Source organism: Dermacentor silvarum, chromosome 11 (genome assembly GCF_013339745.2).
Source record: "Dermacentor silvarum isolate Dsil-2018 chromosome 11, BIME_Dsil_1.4, whole genome shotgun sequence".
Classification (NCBI taxonomy): domain Eukaryota; kingdom Metazoa; phylum Arthropoda; class Arachnida; order Ixodida; family Ixodidae; genus Dermacentor; species Dermacentor silvarum.
The window spans coordinates 64,800,239-64,817,170 of NC_051164.1; the positions used below are offsets into that span (position 1 = coordinate 64,800,239).

At 43.2% G+C, this 16,932-nt stretch overlaps 1 protein-coding gene across 5 annotated transcripts in view; it reads right to left on the bottom strand.

The window, feature by feature from the left end:
- Positions 1-708: 708 nt before the first annotated feature.
- LOC119434130 (UDP-N-acetylhexosamine pyrophosphorylase) overlaps positions 709-16,932 on the bottom strand; it is a 77,578-nt gene continuing 61,354 nt past the window's right edge. For all 5 annotated transcript variants that reach the window (XM_049658658.1, XM_037701453.2, XM_049658655.1 and 2 more), the window contains 5 exons: positions 14,488-14,622; positions 10,831-11,016; positions 6,194-6,232; positions 2,738-2,810; positions 709-1,219 (listed from right to left, as the gene is read on the bottom strand). In XM_049658658.1, coding sequence (XP_049514615.1) covers positions 1,118-1,219; positions 2,738-2,810; positions 6,194-6,232; positions 10,831-11,016; positions 14,488-14,622 — 535 coding nt within the window. In that variant the 3' untranslated portion in view covers positions 709-1,117. The remainder of the gene's footprint in view (positions 1,220-2,737; positions 2,811-6,193; positions 6,233-10,830; positions 11,017-14,487; positions 14,623-16,932) is intronic.

The following is a 16,932-nucleotide window of genomic DNA, read 5'->3' on the forward strand; positions in this document are numbered from 1 at the left end:
TTTCATTTCTCGTAGAACTAATGGCCGCCTTATCGAGTAATTTAGATCAAGCGTCATAGAGTTGTGCTTGTGCTATCTGCCACAGGTAACTTGTAAAGATTTTGGAACTTCTAAAAACACCTGGTGTGTGTGTGTGTGTGTATATATATATATATATAGTGAGACTGACGGTGGTCTGCTCGACACGACGTCTGTCGAGTGAGCTCCTGAACAACACTGTGTAATGTGGTGAAAGTGGCTTAAATCACGGATCCGGGACCTCAAATAAGTGCGACCTCAGATAAGTGCGACGTAATGCCTCTCGCATTTACCGCTAAATCGCCACTGGATTCTTTTTTTCTCCGACGAATTCCAAGGTGGGCCAATAATGTCCGGGTAGTCGGGATATCATTCCGACAGTCGACATTACGCCGGGATAGTCGCATATCTTGGGGGCCGCTCCTAAGCTAAAGTGGCTTCAGGCGCTCGGAGCATTTGTGAGGCAACGTCTTATTTGTTGCAGACAGCAGAGGTCCCAAGTGTTCTGCTCCACGCCTGGGGCACCGCGAAACTGCAGCAGTTCGATCGCTTACCTGCAACTTGTTCTTCCAACAGCTGCACGCACAACACACGTGAACACTCGTGAACACTTTCCAACTCGCAATCCTTTCACAATACATGCACGTGAACCCAACGGAACAGAAGAAGAACTGAGACGAAGCCAGCAACTCGCATCAGCATTTCCTTTATTCCCTCGACGGGGCCTTCCTTCTCAGCAGGCTTATGTACAGCTGTCAACTATTTACAACGCGACAATTGCGTCCCCGCTTCGCTCCTGTAGCCGGCCGCAGCACACACGCCTGCCTGCCTTCCGAAACCGCCCTACTGCAACAAAAGCATCGGGAAGACTTCAGCACACGCGACGGAGGAACGAGCTGGTCCCGAGAAAACCAAAAAAACATCTGCCCCCAAGCGGTCCACAAAAGTGCGTCAGCTACGGAGAAATAAAAAAAAATAATAAAAAGAAACAAAGAAGCCACTCCGAAGTGCTGGAGTCATCGCCGCGTTGCTGGGCGCGCCAAATGCACAAAACGAAAAAGCTTGATCCCAGCTCGCGAAACGCCAACAGCGCAGCGGCTCAGTCCTTGCGTGTTCCGTTCTGGAAGATAGGCTCCTCCTCGGTGCTGCTCAGAAGCACAGGCGGCACGAATTTTTTGTCCTTCACGTAGTCCTCCAGACCCTGCGACATCAAAAATAATAATAATAATAATTTCCTTCACACTGATCTTCAACCATGATGGAAATGCACTTCGAAAGCGTGTCAAAGGGCCACTACAGAGCGAACACTAAATTTGTTTATGCTGATGAAATACTGTCGAGTCTCGTGATAACGAAGTCGCATACGACACGAAAATACATTCGTTACATCCGATATTCGTTACATAGACACATTTGTTACATGCTGATTGGGAAAAATTTTGATTTCTCATTTCATTTTTATTCGGACATATTCAGAAATGTTCCCCAAGAGAGGCAAAAGGGTGTTGTGTTCTGACGGGACCTACTTCTCGTGCTGTACCTTGAATATCGTTATATCCGATGATTCATTATCAGAGTGTTCGTTACAGCATGGCTCGACAGTACATTTGTTTCATGACCTGAAGACTTCAGCGGACAAGCCGACGAAGATGAACAAGCGTAAAACGGACACAAGCGCCGACTTTTACATTTTATTGAAAAGATCAATAAGCAGCAAATACAGCAGAGCCTAGTTGATACGATCATGTTACGTGCGATTTCCCGGCGCCAACGTTCGCAATCGAGAACACAAAATACGACTCAATACAGTTACCCTTCTTTTTAACTGCTTCATACGTTCCCGGAGAACACAATCTTTCGGCGTTAACGTTCAGTACATCGCCAAGCTGCGATCGTGCGATACGTTTTTCTGGCTGCTAGATCTGGTGCAAACAAGAAATGGCGCGAGGAAGGGCGGCAGCAGCAGTGAGCGAATTGCCCTTCCTGTTGAGACTGGCTTCAACACGAACTAAGCGGGGCACACGAAGCCATATCAGCCCTCGGCGCACCTGTACCCTGTACCATGCACCCAGCGCAGAGGGCCCGCGCGGCCGCGCTCAGCCGCAGCCGGAGTAGACCTCTCCCCTGCTGCCTTGCGCGTGATGGAAGACGGCACGCTTCCTCCCTGCCTTCCTCCCTAGCGCACGCGAGACTGAGCCACCATCCCTCTCACATCACACTCGCACGCTTTCGCTCACCCACAGCATACAGCAGGCGGCCACGATGTTATCGAACTTGGACTTTATGGAACATCACGGCAACGGCAGAAATTTGCCTGGCGTGTCCATATAATTGCTATCACAATAAAACGGCAATGCGTGGTCGGCGTCTCTTGCTGAAAACGATTGGCATTAGGTAAATGTCAACTACAGTTGAGCCTGACTCAGTGTTTTTAGCGTCTTCGGATTTAGCGTCTTCGGATTTTTATTCTCGAGGACATATGAACTAGGTTCTACTGTATAAACACAAACAAAAATCATAATGCTGAAAATATTGCACTGAGCACTCCATAACTCTGGTACTTAAACATGAGCACCAATAATATAAGAGGCACCAAAGGTACGATAAAAGCCTTGTGTTACAAAATTTGCTTGTGCAACAAATTGCATATGTGCGTTCTCTTAGACTAATAGGTACACACGTAGCATTAAAGAGCAGAAACCATGAGCAGTACACTTACCTCACCGTCGTACGAAATAAGCGCAGAAATCTCGCAGGCAACTGGGTGTTCATACTTGAGATCTTCTTTTTGACTGGAATCACAAAGGATATTGATGCATAAACACAAATGTTCAACAACAAATACAAGATGTGCACTCGTAACGCAATAATAGCCCTTTTGTAGCCTGCAGAGAGACACTAATGACAGTTGACAAGAAATTTATTCAAACTTGGCCATTTAAAAATACCAGTTAACTCAGACAAACATTAAAATGTGTTCAATTGAGATTCGTGAATCATGAGTAGTCAAAATATGTCTAAGTTTAACATTCAAGCTGATCTGAATGTTGATGGGCACCACCATGAGATGGCGCCACGGACAATGTAATTCTTTAAAGACCCCAAATACAGTGACCTTAGGTAGCGAGGTCACTGTACTGACAGCAGGTTTCGTGGACAAACACTCTTTGTTGTTGGTCATGGAATCCGAAGATGAGTAGTAGCTTACTCTTAATTGTACTTGACGAAAAACTACCACCTGCGAGTTTATTAGTGCAGAAACTCACAAACAATTCAGCTTCGACGAGCATTTCATCAACTTTAAATGACTAAAATATCTGCAGTACCCCAATGTTAGAACAAACGTTCCTCGGCCTCATTTAGAAACAGCAGCTTGCACCAACGTGGTGCAGAAAAAAGATGCAACAGTCAATTTTTGCTTTAAAAGTGAGTGTGTTGAAAGTGAGTGCTTGAAAATTAAGTGTGCCCAGGGTGCGATTGAACATTGAAATTTGATCATGAATATCTCGAGTCAGATGGATTTTCAGGATTTAAAACAAAATGTGAAATGTCTTAAAATGTGACTGAATCCAAATTTTCCATAAAGAAAACTGCCACCAATGTTCTAACAAAAAAAGTTAACGAACTTGTGGTACTATTTTAAATAGCCTTCTCAAGCTTGGGTTAACAGCGCGGCAAAGTATGCTCGCCTCTTCTTTCAACTCTTCTGCAAAAAATGATCTGTATAATCTGTAAATCTGTATAGCCTATAAAAAAAAAAAAGCATCATCAGCTAAATGGTGGGGACATGTTGACAACGCTTAAAGCTGGCCTAGCTAATGAGGCAGCAAAGAAAACTTGAAAGTAGTGAACAAACAATGCCCATTGCAAGTGCAATCGCCCTCGAAATCTAAGCGCTCGCATCAGGTTGAAGGCCCACAGATTATAATGCCATATTTATTTGAATCTAGCTCGATAGTTTCTTTAAAAGCATGAGTTACAAAACTCCTAGGTCAGGTTAGATTGAAGGATTTCGTTAGGAGGTGCCGGAACTGAAAAAATGGCAGCCGCGAATGCCAGCGTCATGAGACAGTACTGTAGCCATCACTATCCACTGCCACAGCTGGACAATGCTACAGCTCACTGTAATGACTACATTTAATGAGCGCAATGTGGGCGCAGTCATTGTTTTTTCAAAGTTTGCACTGGGTGAGACACAATGGAACTAAGAATGCTGCATCTGTACACACAGTGAGTTGGAGCAAGTGTGTGGCTAGCACTGGACACTGGCAATAAATGTCATTAAATTTTTTTTTCTGACCTTTTGAATTAGAACTGAGGCCAGTCTAGAGTTGAGTAAATAAAGTATACTACGCGTTTCTGTGACAATTGTCTTAGATTATTAAAAAAATGGGGGGTTTCGAGACAAAACGGAAATGTTTTGCTGACCAGGCTTAACAGCAGTGGCAGTGATCAAGATTTGCACGATAAATGCCCATGTGACTTCTTAGGATAATTTCCCTGAATGGTGCGACTTCAGGCGACATGCTACGATTGCTAACAACTGCAAGCTTTACACCATTCTTCAGAAACGCGTACTCAAAATTAATAGCAAAATGCATTGCTGTTTAATACGATTCCAGATTGTGGAAAAATGCCATAGACTTCGTATAAATAACTAACGCTAGGGAGGAAAACAATGGGCAAAAAAAAAATGACAACCACAAAAAATGCCACGATGATGACATCATTGTAGCCAGCACAACTCAAAATGGGTAAAATTAATCTTGTATTACTCTACAAGTACTCGCACGTGGCACGTGCATTTGAACTGCATGTAAGTTGATTTTATATATTTTTGAGAAAGACATGACGGCTAGATCTGTCTTAATATGATGGCTAGACTCAATCTAAATTGCATCTCGTCGTCTGTGCTCGCTGCGGACTCCCTACTAAGAACTCGGTATTACCTGTCCTGGACGCAACGAATACAGTTTCGTTATGTCATGAAGCCTTTTATTGTTTCGCCTCATTACACAATCATATCATATGCTGCTACTTTTCTTAGTTGAAGCTTACACTTGGCAGTTGTCTGAGCAGCTGGAAAGCATAAAATCGACATTTCATGGCAGCAGTTGCCAAATCTATGCATGGGTGCTATGAGGAGCTTTTCCCGTAAAGTTAGTCGTACTAACTCTGTGAAAAATGCACTATGCAAAACTTCTAACCAGAACAGATATGCATTTCACAGCAGATTATGAGTCTGTACTTTTTTTAACCACACATGGCATGTAGAACTATTCTACTTCTTGAGCAGCATTAGTCTATAAGGTGGACATCATTTGCAGTGAGAATTTAAAATGCACAATAAATGAATTGTCGAAATATCGATAATTAAGCTTATATATTGAAATACCTATATATTGAACTTTTTTGTGATCCACATCAGATTCGATATATCTGGGTTCGACAGTATAAATGAAAACTGCCTTGTACCAGTTTCGAAAGTTTAATTGTTGATTGTTACTCAGTCAATTAAGCATTTTGATTTCTTGTGCAAGTAATGTCGGCCTCTTCAAGTAATCCAGCTCAGTGAGTAGATCTGCGTCATTTGCCGCAGGTGATTTCTTAAAATTCTTTTAAAATTCAAACATTGATAACATGTTAGCATTGTTTTTTTATCAATTTCATTATGGAGTGCACTTACACCTGAATTGAAAGAATTCAATTACCTATTCAAGTAGTGAGGCAAAAGCTAAAGATGTTTTATTCAATGTTTAACTGTTGTGTTCTATTAAATTTTTAACTGTGTGTTCCATGATGATTTTAATGCTAACTAGTGAAATTTTTGACATGTTTTGTTACTTTTAACATATTGATTTCGGTCTTTATTATATATCCGCTATAATACTTTCTTTTACTGTATTAACATAGGAGGTCCCACCCGCAGTTTGTAACCTTGAAACCTCCTTCTGCATATTTCCCAATGTATTACTGCTATTGTATTGCTAATAAAGATTGATTGATTCGATTGAAGAAAAAAAAAGATCAGTAGACAACAGTTCATAAAACAAGTCAGCCGTGTACAGGCGCATGACACACATCCGAGTGCACGTCGGCAAAAATCAACCTCCGGACAAGCCCAGCCACCACCGCTTTTGAAGTCATGCTCGCAAAAGTATCGAGGCGGCAGTACCTTTTGTGGTCACCGTGTCCATTCTCAGTTTCCACCGCACTGTAGAGGAACATGGCGGCAACAGGAACGTGCAAGAGAGAACGCATGCGGTCTTCAACTAGGGTGCAAGCATGCTACAGCACATGAGAGAGACATGCCAGGCAGCAGCCAGACAGTCTGCAACACCTGCCACGTGGGCGCAAAAAAAAAAAAGAAATGGCGTCTTCGTGTGGCCTCTTGCCCTCCAAAGTTTATTTTACGGAGTGAACACCACACACTGCATGCTAACATGATCGAATTTTGCTGGACAATCTGGAGATAATTTTTTTGTTTTTCCTCCTGAAGTGAAGACTTCCGTTTTTCACTGGTCAATTCAGAGTGGGTCTGCATTTTCTGCTGGTTGTTCCACATTAGCTACCTTACGAAACGCACCATGAACGTAGGCAAGGACACTGTTTTCACCCTTAGGTGTTTAATAAGATGGATGCTCAATGAGTGCCCTGCCGGAAAATGTTATGAGACACGAAGATTGTGAATTCTTGTGAAGCCTCGAATTTTGAAGCCTTGAATTCAAAGTTCTAATGTGTCGTGGCTATTGCGATGTACACAGTGATCTATTAAATTAGATGTGCCATGCTTTAACAGAGCGGAAATTCAAGTTTTCTGGAGAAAGTGTGTCCCATAAACTTTTGTGGCCAGCTGTATGCCACCCCAGCCAACATTCAGTTTTCTTTTAAATGAACTCGCTTTGCAATGAATTACTCTTTCTTACTAGTATGTCATCAAAACTTGAACAATTGGCATTTGCCAACTCGCAATTCTGTATTTATACCGATTTTTAGGTATAAATTAACATAAGGCTTCTGAAACACCATATAATTTGGCAGACTAAATAGTTATTTCGTAAAACAGGGACACGGCAACATGAGAAGGGCCCTAAGGTATTCACAAATGCTTTTAGGAAAACCACAATGCACTTGCGAAGATATGATTGTGTTGTGGTTCAAACGAGCTCACATTATTGGCAAGTCATTGGTTTCGCAATACAGTCAAACCTCGATATAACAAACCTAGATTTAACGAAATTCGCGATGTAACGAACAATGTTTATTTCCCCATCTTAGTTCTACTGAATTAATGCAACCTCTATATAACGAAATTCTCAATATAACAAAGTTTTTCGCTGCAAGCACAACTTCGTTATATCGAGGTTTGGCTGTAAACAACTACCTGCATCAACCACACTCTTAAGAGCAACCAGCAATTACCTGATGCGCTAGTGACAACTCGTTAAAGACAACAAAGTTCTGTAGGCTATTCCCGCCATTTCTTTTTTTTTTTGCCCGCTGATGGGTGTGCGGTCCTTGGGGCTGGCCACAAGGCAAAAATCATCTCAATATGTTTACGTACAGCACAAAGCAAACAATGCAGACAAAATAACTTAAGTGCAAAAGCTCTTTGATACTATCAGTTAGCTTGCTTTGCTATGAAAATCTCTTGCATCGTGCATGAAATGAAAGAAATCAAAATGCGCAAACTATTCATGTGCAGGCCACACAGTACAGGCAGGTGAATATAGACAAATACAAATGAATAACATCATTCATTGCATATAACCAGGTGTTCCAGCAAAGGCTTGAAGTGACATGAAAATACCTTCATTGCATTCTATATTCATTATGAGCATGTATTTTCTACATGCTGATATCGGCGAGAAACATTTTTTGGTTTAGCTCGTTACATCTGATAATTCACATTATATCCATGTTTCTCGCACCGAGGTTCAACTTATTTCTTTTTTTCTTTAGGCAAAAACATTTGTGGCAGTGGGCACAGTGGAACTGTGGCTATGGCAACCTGAAAACAATTCGGCTTCAAGCAACAACATAGCGACGGAGCTATCACGGACTTAAAATTATACTGACATGAGAATTTTGACTTCTAATTTTGTTTTTTATCGAACGAAGGCCTAAACCTTCTAAACCTCAGAATAGATACTGGGGAGTGTTGGAGTGCCCTAAATAATTAACTAGAAAACCGTGTTTAGAAGGGAGTAGACAAGAGGGGGCAACACTGGGCTACATGCCACTACTCCAAAAATTTTGGGTGTACCGGGCATAAAACAACGTGCAACCACAGCGCCAACAGTTTTCCGCTGGTCTCATCTCGTGTGCCATTGAGGTGCGACTGCTTGTAGTGCCACTGTCGGCATTTATCATTGCGCCAGCATTCTGGCACGCCTGGCACCTGCCAGGGCACTGTCTCTGTTGCACAGTAGCAGTTGTCTAGTGTGCTATACAGTCAAACCTCGATACAACGAACCTCGATTTAACGAAATTAGCGACGTAACGAGCTATTTTCGTTTCCCCATCTTAGTTCTATTGAATTAACAAAACCTCGACATAACGAAATTATCGATATAACGAAGTTTCTCGCTGCAAGTACAACGTCGCTATATCGATATCTGACTGTATTTATATTGCATCACGTCGCCTCCGCATATTGTTAAAATGCCATGCACGGAGCTCAAGCAAACCCTTGCTATCGCTTTCATTGCTTTACCTTTGAGTGAAACTCAATTTTTTTCCTTGCGTGAAAGTTTCTCCGCCAATGTTTAAATCATGCTCGGAAATCACATGAACAAGGCCAGTTGGTGCATATCTGAACTGTCTCTTGCTATGTATTACACACACTCGCGAAAGAGGAAGGAAGGAATAATGCTAATGAAAGTAACAAAGTGTTAATTACTAGATTAAAGTAGCGAAACAACTTCATTATCTTTGTTATTGTCGTTTCTTCCTTCATATTTTCGAGTGTAATATGCAGCAAGCTTATTTATTAATTTCAGTAGTTTGATGTCCCAAAACAACAACCTGACTATGAGGCACGCCGTGATGGGGGACTCCCGATTAATTTTACCCACCTGGGGTTCTTTAACAGGCAGTAATGCACAGTACACGGGCGTTCTTGCATTTCGCAACCCTTGAAATGCTGCCTCCATGGCCAGGATTTGATCCCGTACCCTTGGGCTTAGACACGCCACACCGAAACCACCGTGCCACCATGGCGGGTTACACAGCAAGAGACAGTATTAATAATAAGCAACTCTTTGTAAACAGTCTGTTTGCAATTGCAGAATTCCTGACACCCACTGTCACAAATCCGCTGCCAAGAAACTTCATCTGCAATGGGCCGGCTTTACACTATGCTTAAGTCTTAGCTGAAACACCATGGTGCAAAGCACAAATAGAATTCAAATGCAGAGAATACTAGCACAACTTGCAAATGTAGATCATACGATGCAAAATAATAGTTCAAGAAAGAGCAGGCACGCATGACTGGGATGCAATCATTAAAAAGCATTCTGGGCAGTTTCAACTGCTCTAGTACATAGCAAACGCAGAGCTCTCAAGCCAGGGGTGACCTTGTACCCAGACCTGAAAATTTTTGCGGACTTTCTGGAAGATGATAAAAAGTATCTTCAGCGTCTGGAACATGGTAACATCTTGAAATATTTATTCTCTGCAAAATGTTTCACGCAATACGTGTTGTTAAGAGTGCGACACGGCACAAAATGTACGAGTAATTCAGGTCCGAGCCACTTCCTTAGAAAGCTGACGGTTCAGTTCCCAGAAGTTAATTCTATATATTGTCATGGCGAGTTTGGCCTTTAGAAAGCTTTCTATTCCCAGTGATCAATGCGCTTCAATGGGCAGCTCTCTCTGCATTTGGTAGCCAAGAACCTAAATCTCCCCCATATGCTGCAACTGAACCACTGCAAATAGAAGTTGATTGGTTGACTGATTCAGTGTAATGTCTCAAAGAAACGGCTGAGTTATGAGAGGTGTTGCAGCAATCATTTTGGCAACCTGGGGTTCTTCAATGTGCACCAAAATGTTGCCCCCATCAGAATGCAGCTGGTGCAGCCAAGAATCAAACTCACAATCTCGAGCTCAGCGGCAAAAGTCCACAGCCACTAAAGGTGTTATAGGTTCAATACACAGTTAGCGAGTTGTCCTCATGTGCGTGCGTAACCAAACTGTCGAATGCATGGCCTGCGGGAGTGCAGTGGGAGTACACTGGGAGCGCACTGGAAGTCTGGTAAGATATCAGATGACAGTCGCAAGCTGCTGGCAAATATCCTTACTAGATTTCTTTTTATTGTTATTACACCGCACTCTTAGCTCCCCTGCAAGGCAAGATGTTGCAGAGTTGAGTAGGTTTCACACATGAGTGCACTTAACTGGACAGGGATGCACATAGGTGCATACAGATTGAGGGCTAAAATGGCGCTTCGCTGAGCATGACTGTCGGTGTCATTGTGTGTGCAGATCCGAGGGTTTTCGTACTTGTTGACGAGTAAATTAGGGATTCATATGCTGCCAGCAACTGTCCTACCAGAAGGGGGGCAAAGGCAGCAACATGTAAAACAAGAGTCCTTCGCTCACTGAACTGCCCAGCGGATGATGTCTTCACTGACCCACACTTTCACTGTCAGTGACTCGGTACCTTTGCTCCCCAATAAGGCAAGTGAACTAAGTATGCCAACAATTGTAAGATACTGTTAAAAAAATTATGAGCGTGCACAGCTACCGCTCTCACCAACACCACTGCAAACGAGAAAAAGTAAGCAGGGTGCGCCGGCCCATTGAACTTGCCTCGGAATGAGTGGAATGGGGCAGCCATCTTCGTCGACGAGTTTGCCGCCCGCGCCGAGGATGTAGCGGTGGTGCAGACTGTACAGTGCGTGGCGCGCGGTGGTCGGCGTGTCCTTGGCGGCCCCCTCAGCGTTCTTGAGGGGCGAGAACTCGTCCTCCCGCAGGACCTCCCACACAAAGAAGTTGCTGCGGAAGAAATGACCGGATTTCCGTGTTCATCATCGCCGTCATCAAACGTTCCGAAGTCAACGAGAGCAGTTTAGTGCTTCTTGCTTACTTAACCACAGGCTAACGGTGCAAAAATCGAGACACGAAAAAAAGGAGGCGATACACACAAGCGCTAACTTTAAAAAATTCGAAGGTTTTACATGCCAAACACACACACAAGCTGATTATGAAGCCGGGGGGGGGGGGGGGGGGGGCAGGGGGAGAGACTCCGAATTAATTTTGACTACCTGGGGTTCTCTAACGTACACTAACGCACGATAAACTAGCGCGTGTTGGCATTCCTCCCCCACTGTAATGCGGCTAAAGCGACCCAAATTCAACCCTGACTAGCTAGCTTTCTACAAATGTTTATTATTTGAAAAAGTACAGGAAATATATGTGCATGACTTCACAGTGAGTGAGCATGTCCAGTAAGTGAGCAGTAAGTGAGCATGTTTAAAGCCATAACTTTAAAATCTTTAAAGCCAACTGCAGGCCAAATGCAAGTCTGTGGTGAACTATAGACAGTTCGGTTACACCTGTCTTGATCACCCAATCAGTCCAATTTAACCAGGCCTGCAAATTTTCTAATCTCGCCCTCTCACCTAACCCTCTGCCATCTTTAGCAGCATTACTCCTTCCTTGGCACTGATACTATTACTCTAATAGAAAGCCACTTATTTGCTCTATTATTGTATAACATACCCAACTCTGTTTTTTAACGTTAATTTCAATCAAAATGTGATCCATCCACTTTCAATCTCTGACGCACAAACTTATTTCTACAATGTCTAACTTCTTTTCAAATTCCTTTGCCATCCTTCCAGTTACATAGGGTAGTACGAGCTGAATACTGTGATCGCACAACTTTCTTTATGAAAAGCAGTAAGCTGCTGTTCATGACTCAAGAGCATTGCAAAGGCTAGAGGCTCGTAAAGCCCAGATTTCTGAATAACTTAATAATTTAAACGATCAAGTTACTCTAACCTGCAACCTGAAATTCCTGCATACCTTTTGCACAAACAGCAATTGGAGCTATCGGTGTTGCGTAAGTGTGCGCGATGACTCGTATCACGTTTTGTGCATCTGCGTTTGCTTTATGGCCACAAAAGCTACCATATTTATTCGAATCTAGGCTGACAGTTTTTTGCAAATAATCATATATGAAACTCTAGGGTCGGCTTAGATTCGAGGATTTTGAAAAACGCGCCAGTTTTTAGCCGAAACTGATAAATATGGTGCATAGTTAGCGCCATCTAGAAAAGTCAGTATCGCAGCCGCTACTAGCCGGGCCAGTAGCCAACTGAAGCACACGAGCGACGTTGCCATTTTGACCTGTGTCGTATCGGTAGTATCGGTATGGTGCAGCATCGGCGCGCGGTGTGGCATTATTGTAATGGCGCCAAACGAGCGATGCCACTATAGTACCACTATTTAACGAACAGTTGTGCTAGCCGCAGAGGCATCGTCAAACGTTCAAGCCGGACGGGACTTCGGCATCAATGAGAAAAACGTCCTTCGTTGGAGGGGGCAACGGGAGATGCTTTTTACATGCGCCACAAGGAGGACGGCATTTACCCAGGAACTTTGATTGTGCGCTCCTTCAAAAAGTGCAGCATCTCTAATGCGCTTGATGGTACTGAATATAGTGCACTGTTTGAAAATGGCAGCGATAAGGAAGCTAGCGACAAGGCTAGCAGCGATGGTGACATAGAATGAGCTCGACATGTTCCTATTCAATAAATGCTGTTTTCATTTTGTGAACTCTGTCCTCGCTTTTTTGTTCGGCCTACATTCGAGGCAAGTTTTTTTTTTTTTTTTCTGGCTTTGGACTTTGGGGGGGTCGATTTAGAATCGGAGTCGGCCTAGACTCGAGTAAATACGGTATCCTAAAATCTGCACTAGATTTACATGACAGCCTCTTTGAGCTGGACCATGTTCTTGGACCTTAAATTAGCACTGCTAGTGCTTCGCACACGACGACGGTGCTGTCATTCTTTCTCCAGGACACTGACCCAAACCATAACTGCCTGTTACCGTGCGAGCTCACTGCTTGTGTAGCTTGTGCACATTGCATGCATTTGTACTACATATGATAGGTATGTATCATGCTACCATATTTACACGATTGTAGGTCGACCCATTTTTTCAAATTTTACAATCCAATGTTGGGGGGTCGACTTAGAATCGAAACCGAATCGTGTATCGCTAGTAACGGCAAGAGAACCGAGAAATCAGGGGCGCTACGGTGTGGTTACAACTTTGCACCTACGCTTCCATGGTTACGGTAGAAGCGTAGCATATTAATTTACCATATTGCATACATTTTGATTGCGCGCACCACAAGTACACGGCTCTTGTTGGAGTATCGATCATGGAAGAGCCGCCGTTTGGGGGGTATTGGTAGTTGGCGGAAGAGCTTTTCTTTGAGATACAATTGTTTTCGACGGCCACGCGCATCTGTCACTTATGCTGTTGTGCTGAATCGTCGCGCCTGTCATGAGTGCCAAGAACTTTCAGCGCTCGTTCACAACAGCGTTCAAACAGGCTGCTAGCCTCCATGACGAGGAAACTAACAACTGCGCAGCGGGACGCAAGTTTGGAGTCGGTGTGCCTGTGGTGAGGCAGTGGCGGCTTCAGCGCGAGGAAATTTGGCCTCCCTGGCTACTGTGTGCAGGTGGGTCCTCTCTGCGTGGGCGGCTGTACCGCGCGATGTCGTGGTGCGGGCGTTCGCGAAGTGTGGACTCGCACTTGATGACGACCTGCTGTGGGACCGCAGCAGCTATGACGGCAGCAGTACCAGTGAGGTCGACTCTAGTGACGATGAGTAGTCTTAGCAACCCCATCAATAAATTTCCCTTGTGTGAAATGCACTCGCGTGGTTTTTCTTCCCCCCCCCCCCCTTTTTTTTAAGCATGCAATTTGGGGGGGGGGGGGGTCGACCTACATTCGAGTCAACTTACAATCATGTAAATACGGTATGTATCATGCTATGCATATGGCCAGAAAACATCTAGTGCACCTGTTAAAAAAATTCTCCCACCCCATCCCAGCTTCTCTCTCTCTAAAATTCTGCACTTTCACTCTGTTCAGAGCAGACTATATACTTTCAGGCAACTTTCTGTGGCAATGAAGGGGAAGCTACGGAAGCAAAGCACGCACAAGTAAATGCGCTAAGAGAAAATACACCACTGAGTGTAAAATCTGACTTTTTCTACTTATTTATTCAGCGTTCGGGCAAATGCGAAACCATCGCACGTGGAAGCTATGCTGATTCAGCATCTCTTCCCAGAAACAAGAAGTGCTGTCAAATGCTGCCGGACTATTTGGCAAAGAAACACACACGCGGAAGCTCCTTCCCCATAGCTTTCGGTTCATTGCACACAGAAGGTTGTCCGCGAGTAAGGAAGGCCAGAGCCTAAGCAGCACAGGTTCAGACCATCGACTTACTCGGCGTGTTCGAAGACGTCGAACACGAACATCTCCAGCTTGATGCCGTTGGGCTTCTCTGGCTTGACCAAGTTTCCGAGGTCGTTCACGTGCGGAATCTTCTTCTTGGCCACATGGTACTTGAGACTCGTGCCTCTGCACCAGAGACAAAGAAAGAAAAAAAAATTATCTACCAGTGGAAAAAAATTTTTCTTTTAATCATTCATGTCAATACCTGCGTGATATAGAGTTACAAGTTTTATTTCATGTTTTTTTATCCCCCCTCAGCTAAGCGACAAATCCTCCCAAAATGAAGAAAAGGCACCCTTGCTAGCTACTCCTTCGTTATTGCAGTTACACATTTCAGATATTGCTGCTACTTAGAACACAAAGTATGCAAACCTGCATATCATCGCAAGCTATAGACCGCTATAAGAACTTCCTTCAGAGTGACTACAACATAGCTGTCTATGGCGAAAACAATTATGTGACCCTTCATTAAATAAAAATATGGGTGTGAAATATTGGAAAAGTTCTAATATTGTCCAATATTAAATATTTAATATTTGTATTCAATGCAAAAAATAGATATTGAAGAATGTTTGAATATTCGGTTGGATACGAATAATCTAATCAAATCAAATATATTGCTGGCTGTGCGGGAGCAAACACGGTTCTTAGCATTTTTTTCCATCTAATCTGAGTGTACTATTGGAGCGATATTGTGCAGAATTCTGCGATTAATTTTGTGATGACTTTGTGCTGCTAGCGAAATTTCGCCTGTAAAGCACACTTAACCATTGAACGTCTAAACTTTGCGGGAAAGCCAACTTCTCAATTGTAAGGGGCATATGGGTTTGCGGACAGCGAGGGCGCACTTGTTCTTTTTTTCAGTGCGACCCCCCCAATTCTGAGCTCATTGCTTGACAGCAAGTGCGATGAGTGACGACTGGCACAGGGTCAAATGCCTCCGAGGTTACAGGCACTTCATGTGGTATACTAAGGCACAGGCTGGCGAGGAAAGCAAGTGGGAATTACTAAATTTTCCAAGTTAACATAAGCGAATTACACAATGTTTTAGTATAAAGGCTTACTAGTCTAGTTTTTTACATTGACAATGCAATTTCAACATCCCCACATAACAAATTAACTCAACTTGGTAATAAATACATGTGCATATCATTATTCGATATTCGAAGCTAAGTATTCTTATTCGATTCGTATTAGAAAATTTTGATATTCGCACACCCCTAATAAAGAAGGAACCTTTCTCCCACGTAACGTATCTTGCACTTTCTCTCTCAACGCTATCTACACCAATGATAGAGCTTATATGTACATGACCTCTGGTTTGAAGTGGATGTCAGGTATGATATTGCAGGGCCATACTGATGCGAATACAGTTTCACATACATTGTTTTACCTTATTGCTGGTGTCAATATTCCCCTGGTTATCACTGTTATCAAGTTGCAATTCGGTGCACGATGTGCCTAATGTGTCCAAAATTTTTATTTGTGTTGCCGAATTTATAGCGAAAGAGTTGTTGAATTAGACCATGCATGAATTGCGAATAGTGTTGCACATTCTTGAACGTACATGAACATCAGCAGTTCAACTTGAATGCATAGCGGGACCTGTAACGGTAGAGGATGACCTGTGTGACCAGGCTTTGATAAGCGACGACTGTGCGTGCCGCTATCATTGTGACTTGAGTGTTGCTGGCCTTTGTAGGCACAGTCTCGCACGACAGAGAGTTAATTTCTTAACTCACACTCTTTGCATTGTTTTTGTTCTTCAACCATTGCTATGACGTGACAATACAATGCTACACACATTAAACAGAAATACAGTCAAACCTCGATATAAGAAAGTTGTACTTGCAACGAAAAACTCTGTTATATCGAGGTTTCAGTAATTCAATAGATCTAAGATGGGGAAATAAAAAAAATTTGTTACATAACGAATTTCATTAAATCGAGGTTCGTTATATTGAGGTTTGGCTCTACTAAATCAATTTAAATGGAAAAACTTTATTCTCAGAAATTTATTTTCAATAATTTTCCCAAAACATGGCAATTTTCAGAAATTAAAATGAAAGACAAAAGTTTAATTTTGAAAATTTTGCACCGAAACCCTAGCACCAGTACGTCAGTGTTACATCAAGGATTTCAAAGTGTGTTTTCCTATTTAGGTCGTGGTGCCCAGTGGCATAGCCAGAAATTTCTTGTCACCCACTCGGCTAGCGACGAGGAGGCACACCAGGCCTGGTGTGCCTCCCCCTGGCTACGCCACTGGTTGTGCATGAGTCAAACCTCTTGAAGTTTTCCAAGACCAGTCATTGACTTTTCTAGAACCCAGTGCAATCCATTCTTGCTGATAAACAATTAACTAGGTCCAAGTAGACGTCTAAATCCACCACGTCGTAGAGAGCTGGTGTGGAAACTTCGACACAGCATTGCCCCCAC